At 39.8% G+C, this 9807-nt stretch overlaps 1 protein-coding gene across 4 annotated transcripts in view; it reads right to left on the bottom strand.

Moving 5' to 3' along the window:
• Positions 1-5245: 5245 nt before the first annotated feature.
• Positions 5246-9807, bottom strand: part of arhgef3 (Rho guanine nucleotide exchange factor 3) — a 103560-nt gene continuing 98998 nt past the window's right edge. For all 4 annotated transcript variants that reach the window (XM_088636614.1, XM_088636615.1, XM_088636617.1 and 1 more), the window contains 2 exons: positions 8888-9074; positions 5246-7974 (listed from right to left, as the gene is read on the bottom strand). In XM_088636614.1, the coding sequence (XP_088492740.1) occupies positions 7667-7974; positions 8888-9074 (495 nt within the window). In that variant the 3' untranslated portion in view covers positions 5246-7666. The remainder of the gene's footprint in view (positions 7975-8887; positions 9075-9807) is intronic.

The raw sequence follows: 9807 nt of genomic DNA, 5'->3' as shown, positions 1-9807 counted from the left end.
CTGCTGTGTCTGGTCTGGTTCTCTTTGGGCTGTCCTGACAACCTGCCTCTTTCATTGTAATTGTGCAACAAGTTTTTATTTTAAATGTCTGTCATTGTTCTGTTAATTAATACTGTTTCAACGGCACTGTAATGCACTGGCCATGCCAAGTAAAGCTCTTTGAAAATAGAGCTCATTTGTCAATTGATTATAATTAGTAGTAATGTAATGAAGCCACTCCACTCTGAATGTTTTTTGTCTTGTTTGTTTTCTACGGCAGGTGATACTGGCATGCCAAGAGGAGAAAATCATGCACAACATGATTGCTGGGTTGCAATGTAAAATTGATGATCATTTCTAACAAAATGTACAATGTAAGTCTTATGGGAATCGATGATATAGTGCCAGCCACTATATCAAATTATATGCGTGCCTTCATGTAGCAAATCACTGAGTAGAAATAACTGAATTATACTTTTGAAGGTGTGCCTTATTTCAGGCTAAAGTTTGTCACAGTTTCCGAGATAGAAAAAAAAATGCCTGCGATGTTCTTCAGCAAAAGACTAATTGATGGCATTCCCCATGGCCTTCATTACTGCTTTACAGCTTACTCACAGGGTACTCCTGCAAGCTGATGCAACCTATGACTAACATTTTCTGCCAGGTTACAGCGGAGAGATTACACAAACAAGGCATCTTCTGCCAAGGCAAGAACAGAAATCTGAAAAGGAGTAAAGCTCTGCACAAATACTGAAGGTCAAGGTCATGGTACAACAACCGTTGTCTGGAATGACTGAGAGCCCAATTTAGATGAGCAGCCACCGACAGGACCCAGCAAGAATTTTGCCTTTCTGATCTCAAACACTGATAGAGTACTTTTAGTCAGCACAAGAAACACAGAATTCTGGATGTGCTGAAGCCTATCTGGTACCATAGGAGATAGTACCCAATAAGTAGTTTAATTTTGATGAGACAAAAGCATCATAGATATTTCCAGAGCAAGGGTCTTAAAAGACAGAAGAAACATACACTTGAGACATTCCTTGCATTATCTTGAAATTTAAAACACAAAGTGAAAAATAACACCAAGTTTTTTAACTTACATCAAGGTTTGATTTCAACACCGTAAACAAAAGCTGAAGTCACCAACTTTCCAGAGCTAGGAGTTTTCCAGCCTTAGGAGTTTATAAGCATAGTCTCAGTCTTGTCACAGTTCAGTTTAAGAAAGTTCTGTAATAGATCTCTGACTTCCCTTGTTTTTAATTAACTTAACTTCATATCTCCATATGCTTAACAAAACAATTGTTATATTTCATCTCTTTGAGATCCATTGACAAAATTTAATTTAGGTTGGGGGCTCTCATGTGGGGATTTTATGACATTTATGTATACTGTGAGAACTGGTCATGTAGTAGAGTATCACATATTAGAAATTATGATTAACCATTAACACAGTTAAAAGGAGCATAATATAGTCAAACTGCAGATTGAGAGCACTTACAGTTAATTTTGTTATATTAAGGCATGTAATTAAAATGTTCTGAATTTAGAACTGGAGTTATAAATCTGGAGAATATTAACTCATCAAGATTAGTAATCATTTCATTTTTACACCATTCACATATTTAAAACCCACACAGGGGTTTGGATACACACAACATTGTAATACCATTGCCTGCTTAGTTACAACAAACTCATACCAGCATGCCACCAGAATGTCAGGTATTTGTTTAAAGGTGACTGGCGTTGTGCAAGTGTGGGCAAATCCTGACATGCAGTGTGATTCACATTCTGCTTGAACAGGGCACAGCACTGGCTGAAATTCATCACCACATCATGGCATTGAATGGACGCCTTGGATACTTGCGTTGGATCTTTGAGTTTTACATGTTTTGTGGAATTCCCATTGTGCGCACATCGTGAATAAAGGAAGAAAAATCATCTTGCTGCTGTGTCCGGTCTGGTTTGCTTTGGGCTGTCCTAACACCCTGCCTTTTACAACAGTTTTTGGTGATCCTCCAACTTTTGGCATCATCTTCGAACTGTGCTAGTTTTCAAATGTACCAGTAACTACAGTAATATAAGTTAAGAAGGCCAGTGGTCCTAATACAGATCCTTGTGGTACACCAGTCTGAGAATTCACCCCATATCTGCACTCGAGTTTCTTTCCATTAATTTGCTTTCAATCCAAATAGATGTTTTACTTTGATCACATACCACATGCAAATAAAGGATTAATATTTTATGAATAACTTCATCAAAAGCCTTCTGAATTTTTTAAAAATATGTCATAATTGCAGCTGCTGGTTTAAAGAATTCTAACAAGTTAGTTAAGCAAGAATTATCTTTTTCTAACCCATGATGATTTGTCACCTACAATCATATTGTTCTATTTTAATTGTTCTAGTTTAATTCTTAACTATGGAAAGCACTATTTTTCATAACCTTACATGTATTATAATAAAAACATAATTACATCATTTTGTTTAGGTTTATTGCCCTTTTTATGGGCGAGTGCTACATTAAAATGTTTTCACTCAATGGGTGTCCAGAGTGATGGTTCTATATGGTCTATAAATAACTTTGTTTCCTTAAATACAAACTGAACTGGATACCACCAAGCCCTGGCTTTCAATACCTGTAACATATCGGTTTCTTCTGTGCTAATATGGACAATATAACATTGACCTTGGAAAACACCTGACCAAATCATTCATTTATTTATTGTTCTGTGATGTTTACGTATTAAAAATTATTTTAGCCACAAAAATAGTTTTCTCGAACTTTCAAGTACCATATTTATTAGTTAATGGTATACTCCAATGCACATCATAACTCACTCATGGCTTTTTTTTTACCATGCAGGGGCTCTCTCTTTAGGTATTAACTAAGCACTCATTAGCCATGTCTGCAGCTTCAGCTTTAGTGTTTAACAGTCCTAATAGTATGTTCCAGTTTGTGTGAGAAAAGTTAAACTCTCCCATGATAACCACCTTTTCCTTTCTTCATACGTGTACAATTTCAAAACCAGAAGCCCTAGTTCTAATTCATATTTGAATTTGGTCTGATACTGATATAAAGTAAATGACATTTTGGTAGTCTGTAACATAGTGTACTCCTAAGACAATGCGCACAATGTTTTTTGCGAGTCTGACTCATGGTTTAGATACTCTTTTGGACATAGAATGCTTCATTACCCCTTTCCATCTTTCCTTTCTTTGGAATGCTGCAAATCCAGTAAAGTTGTATTCTACACCAACACTCTGTTAGCTTCAAAGCCCTTCATGTTTCCCTAATGCTTTTCTCACTATTAGGGTGTATTTCATTGTCATCAACAGTAGCTTCTATTTCTTGCATTTTATCCCTAATATGCTTGACATTAAGGTTTAATCACTTAATTACCTTTTCTATAATACATTTTATTTGTCTTTTAGGTTCTCTTTGACTCTATACCTGACCTTTTTCCCATCCAAATTTTCTTTGAATTCTTCCCCTTTCCAGACATTTTGCCACCAAGAGAGGAGTGCAGCAGAGAGATGCTGTAAGTGTGTACTCCAAAAAAAGATATTTTTGTCAAGAGAGGATACATGCTTCAACTGGTTTGGAGCCTGTGGAAAGTGATGTGTACCATGTGCTTAGTATTGGTAATACCTGCAATCATACGTGAAGAAAAGCATTTCCGTGTGAACTGGTTACCTTGCTTATTGAATTGTAGCCTTCGCCAGAGCACCTTTGTTGGCACTGCTCTATGGGAGCCCAAAAGCAAAGCCATGAACTGTACAAAAAGATAAAATAAATACATTTAGAATACCTTTTCTTATTTTTTCTAATAATACTGTGGGAAATAAACATTTAGTAATTCCTAAACTTCACTTGCTTGCTGTTAAAATAATACTGAGTCTGTGAAAGTCTTTAATACTGACAGAAATTTTGTTTTGGGGGCATGCTTCTCCTCCTATGGCATTTGAAAACAATTTAAGCAAAATCACTCAACAACCCCAAACAAGCAGCTGTGATAATGACATGAGCGACTGATGTAAATGCTTGAGGTCTTGCACTAGTTACTTAGAAATCTAGTGTCCCTCATAAAAATTAAATGAGGTTCAACTTGTCTTTGGCTTTAAGATGATTTTAAGATTTTAAGATGATTTTTATCATGAGGTTAATGATCGATTACTTGATTTAATAAGTGCAGAGAAGGTATAAAATGGAAAGAAATGGTTTAATAAAATTTGAATTAACTGAAAAACTAAATTGCTTGCCCATTATTTACATAGTCTTGAGACTATATGCCGGAAATTCAGCACACCTAATGTAGAATGGCAAGTTGTTAATAATATACAAGAGTTAAAGTGGTAAAGATTTTATATTTTGATATATCTTCACTCCCATCGATGGTCAAAGGCTTTCCAAAACCAAGAAAAAATAAATCCACAAGAGGGCAGTATTTACGTATATGCGTTGAATAATTCCTTTTCAGAAGTACGGGCTTTAACAAATTGCCTAATCTGTGGATTTATACATTTGTTGCAAGGAAACAAATAATTTGAACTGGATTGGAAAGTATTCTGGAAACCGAAAATAACGCCTATAGAAAGTAATCACTCTCAAACCTTTCACCTAGAAACCTTACAGAAAGCTTAGGGCGAGGTCTCACGATTATGGGCGACAGGTTTATTTTTTCCGTTTATGGTCGCTGCTTGCTCTTTTACCATTTGCTAGTTCATCTTGTAAAACTTTTAACATTTTGCCACAGAAAAGGTACGGACCTAAAGCTGAAAGGAAAGCAGGAAACCAAAAATAAATTATGAAAAATTCAAGCTCCTATTATAAAATTAGTTTATTTGACTCGAAGCTCATGCCTCATATAAATACTGCGAAATCACGAAAGTGATTCCTTTTATTTTTCCGTGTCTGTGCTAAGTTTGATGCTATGATTATACTGGACGTATAGCTTCTGTACTTTGCTATTTTTTTTCCTAATAAGACAACACGTATTACTTTTTACTGCCCTGTCTTGAAATTAAACGTGTCAATGGTCATCTTCAGCTGACTTTCCCGAATTCCCTTTCCATTGCACTGATAAAACTGCAGACGACGAGTTGCATCATAGTGACTTGCAGCGTTGTAAAAGGAGTTTTTATTTTAATTATTTTTTACCTGACGAATTCAGTGGGGAACCGTGAAGAGGAGGAATGGGTTCCTTCCTAATGCCTGCAGTAAAGTGTTACAGGTCAAGACTGAATGACAAGGATGACACAAAATGTTTGCATTCATGTAATTTATTTGGTAATACTTCAACCCACCTTACATTTAATCTTTTTCCTCTTAGCAACTCGTACCCCAGACCATCTTTCACTTTTTGTTTCTTTCTCAGTGACACTTGCCAAAACATGCACAAATGTCCTTACCCTCACGAAAAACTGTCCAATTTTCCCATCATCTCTTTCTCTTTCTTTTGATCAGTTCCTCCAGTTACTCAATAGTGACACTTGCAAACCCTCCACTTGCTTCCCTAACATTTACCCAACAATCAAGAGAAAACAAGACATTGTGTAAAAACTATAAATAAACTTACTAAAAGGATAAAGTTAAACAATGCTTTAAAAATGAATAAAGGCATATATTTTGGATCATTTATTGTGATTACCACACCAAATTGATTCCTGTAACGCTTGTGACCTTTATACAAAAAAGACAAACATTGGGTCAAAAAAAGTAAACTCACACTTGAGGTTACAAGTAACAGAACACAATTTTTTGGCAATAACTTAGCAGTCATATTTTGTGCTGTCATGGGACAGTCCAGTGACTAAGGCTGCACTGCAGAATACACGGATGGCACAAACAGCTACAGTATTTAATTACATTGTAATAATCTCTGCTCGCCTTTCAATACGAAAAGTTAGATGTGGGAACTATGACATTATTACAAACTAAGCTACAACATACTGCCCTTTCACGGGCTTTTATGACTCATTGTTTAGTCTAACATACAAAGTTTTCACTTCAGGACACAGCTCATTCCATGGCTTTTCGTGTCCTTTTCTGTTGTAACTTTATTATAAAGCACTTCCACACACTGAGACATTCTTGGGGCCCGTGGAAATGGAGAAACGTACATGACACATTCATTTTGGTTTCTGTCTTCAGCAGGTCTGATGAGGCAGTCGGGTTTTGTCAAAAGAGTTGAACATTCTATGAAAATGCATCAGTGAATGAGGTCGAATCATTTGGAAGATATCTCCACAGTGTTTTACTCTGATGCAGCTTTGGATTTACGATACTGGCTCCTTTGGGAATATTAAACAGCTTTTGTTCAAATACCTTCTCCCCGTTATTTCCATTGGCACAAGCTGCAGTGCAGCGCACAGCCCTGAGATGCCTCAGCTATGTCCATGCACACCACTAAGGACAGAACAGACTGAGAACAGTGTTACCTGGTTAAACCTCCAAAGGGCAGCCCAATAATTATATTCGAAGAAAAAACACCAAATTCTTTCTTAAAAAAATATTTGTGCACCACAGTACTGAGACATAATAATATATCTGTCAAGCTTAAAAGTTTTCAGTAATTTTCTTAAGTCCATCCACTTGTAGGCTTTAAGGACTAGCTTGAAGAGTCAGTTTCTTTCCTCTTGCCCTCATCCTGAGTTCCATCAAAACTTCTTGTTCTATCATATCCATCTTGCTTCCATTTTACGCACATACACGCCTCTCTGCAACCTGAGCACCTTGCAGTAGGGGACATCAAACATGTTTGACATGGGGCTGACTGGGCCAGATCTTTCGACCCCTCACTAGTCAGGTCCCAAATCCCGACTTGCAATCGGAGCTGAAAAACAGAGCGAGTTTCGTGGGCTGAACCGAGACCACAACTCGAAAACTACACTGATGCAGTGCTACAAGTGTCAAGTGTCTGGACCCCTCGCTCTCTCATCCCCCTCACCTCGAGCAACAACATCGCCAGCATGATTTTAAACTGACACCCCTTCACAAGAATCACACTGCTTGGCTCTTTCCACATCACTTTGGTCACCCCCTCTTACTTGCCGAACTCCCTACTCTGCCAGCTACAGCGAACGATACAGCACTGTCCTTCACAAACATGTCCCCCGAACATCTCGGCCTCATCCGCTACTGGTTATGTCAATATTCCCACAAATCCTCTCCCGATTGTCAGAAAACATTCTCCTGTACATTGTCTAGACATTATGTAGAGATGCTACAGGTTCACGCATATCCATGTGTTTTCCCACAGTGAGTGAGCAGTAGCACTGTCAGGCAGCTGTACCCTCAGAGCCTGCCAGGACCCTGTGGCTTCCTTGAGAGTGAGGGGTCCTAGTGTTGAACTGAGCTCTTCCTTCCAAGAATGCAGTGGCCAGAGGTGGGGAGTCCCACCCAGAGAGAGAGAACGACAAGAGAGAAAGGCAAATAAAAACAAATTCTGGAGAGCCAGGGGTCACCATCGCCTGCTCCTCCTCTGGACAGGGGTAGGTCCCAACACAGACAACACCACAGTCTTATTTTTCGAAAAACACAGGAGAGGTGAGAGAAACGGCACGGATGCCAGCAAAAAAAAAACGAAAAAAGAAAACGGGAACAAAAAAAGAAAAAGAAGTGCTTTTCATAAACTGCAGCGAGGTTCCAATACTGTACAGGTAAGACGCAGGGCGGGGTCCTTGGCTCACACTTCCAGGGCTTTACTGCAGTCCGTGTGCTCCATCTGAGGGCAGTCAGCGCTGACCTCGCTGGTGTCCATGCTACAGTCCGAGGACTCGCTATCGCTCTGGTCCATGTGCTCCAGCCGGGGGGTGTCCCGCGTGGGGGACGGCGGCGCCTGGGGGTCCGGGTCGCCCCCAACCCCGCACGACGCTCCCTTGGCCTGTCGGAGGCAGTTGAGCCACTGCTGCTTGTTGAAAGCGTCGCTGGCCTGGAAGGAGTAGGACAGGACCTGGGACCCACCGCGACACGTCACGCGGAAGAAGTTCTTGGCTGCAAGGGAAAAGGGCAGGGGGTTAAAATTGCCAGGATGTGTCTACGAGGGACGAGAGACTCGAGCATCTCCAAACTCCCACCTTTGGACAGCAGGGATTAAAAAAGCAGATGCGTTTGGTATCCCAATCGACGACGTGAAAAAAATAGGTCTAGTTCAAGGCTCTAAGCCTCGATTACCACAACACAATACGTACGTGTATGGTTGGAATACTTCAAACTCAAAACATATGTTTAGGGCTGCCTATATGTAATAATTTTTGACATAGAACAAATATAACATTCTAAGTAGATTGCAGGTTCATGTGCTTTTTAAATGTGGTGAAAGGGTTACTAGCATTTTAGGATAAGGCAAGTCAACTACCATACTGAGATCTTACTGATTAAATGCTTAAATTACAAAATGCAGTAACCTAAAGTGATGGATGGACCTGTGGCAATCTCTGACCCCAATCAACACCTCTGTCAGCAGGAAGACTTTCAGAGGCGCTTTCTGGGGAATACTTGTTTGTTTTGTAACTAGCGTCCCGAAAGAGGAGAAGAGTTGTGTCTCTTTTCTCTTTTTAGGAGAGAACAGGATTGAGCGCTTTAGCTCTGGAGCTTCGGCAAAGTTCTGAGAAATGCTTGATCAGCCACGTGAGTATCCTATATAGGGGTCTCTCTTAAGGAGAGCAACGGTAGCTAATGATTTTCTCCCTATGTTTCCACGCGTCTGTCAGATACCTGAGGATTGAGCATGGTTTCACGGCTTGTGGACGCCCTCATGTGGTGGTCAGTTGATATTGCGTATGAGAGACAGTCGGCTGTGCCACACCTATAATAACTTTACTCTAGTGTGCTCACTACTACCTACAAGCCTCTCCTATTCAATACTATGCGAGCCATCCAGCCAATCCCAGATGGGAATACTCACTCCTCTCATTGTTACTGAAGGCGCCGCGGATGGATCCACCCAATCGAACTTCGCCGTCTTGAAGGTCCTCCCACTGCAGGTCCTTGACAGGGATGGGCTGGCGGTAGAGCTGGTAGCACAGTTGTTCGTTGTGCGTGATGGCCCGCGTGATGACCAGCACGTCTTGGAACAGGAACACGTGCAGTTTCTGCGGGGGAAGCACAGCAGGGTCTCTTACTGACCACAAACACTGACAAATCTGAACACATTAAAGGCGATTTTCGACAGGACAAAGTATGCAGATTTATCTATATGGCAAAAAGAAAACAACAAGCAATGACTATTTCTATTTTAGGATCAAGTAAAGGTTTATTCCACGCTGAAAAGAGAAGAAACAACGCTTCGAAATGTTGCATTTCTTTTCTTTGCTTTTCAGCATGGAATAAGCTTTTACTTGTTCTTTTGCAGCCTACGCATGCTTGACGCAGCTACCTACTTGAGATATTTCTATTTTACTTGACCAGTGCAAGTAACTGTTACATACAACTCTACAGCAAATTGACACAGTGTGGTAATTCATAAGTGTTACTTTTATGGTGTTATCGTCAATTAAATCTGGTATACATGACTGAATAGTTTCTGTTTGTTTGGAGGTAAAAGCCTAGTAACAAAATAAACTTGACCTGAATTTCATTGCTCAAGTTGTTTACTATCACTTGACTACATGGGCATAATATTTACTCAATCTTCTGATTACAAGGCTGGTGTTGGAGTGAGAGGTAACATGCAGTAATCTGGCAGTATAACGTTACATTTACAAGATTTAACACTGGTTAACATGGTCACAGATGAGAGGGAGAGGAGTGAGGAAAATGCCAAGATCTTTTGTAATGGAAATGTTCCACACTGGTGAGATGCTCACAGACTCCCAGACTCAAGGA

The sequence above is a fragment of the Lepisosteus platostomus genome, chromosome 6, assembly GCF_059453375.1.
Source record: "Lepisosteus platostomus isolate fLepPlt1 chromosome 6, fLepPlt1.hap1, whole genome shotgun sequence".
Lineage (NCBI taxonomy): Eukaryota > Metazoa > Chordata > Actinopteri > Semionotiformes > Lepisosteidae > Lepisosteus > Lepisosteus platostomus.
The sequence above is the reverse complement of the archived record's forward strand: the minus strand, read 5'-3'. Positions and strand labels throughout refer to the sequence as shown.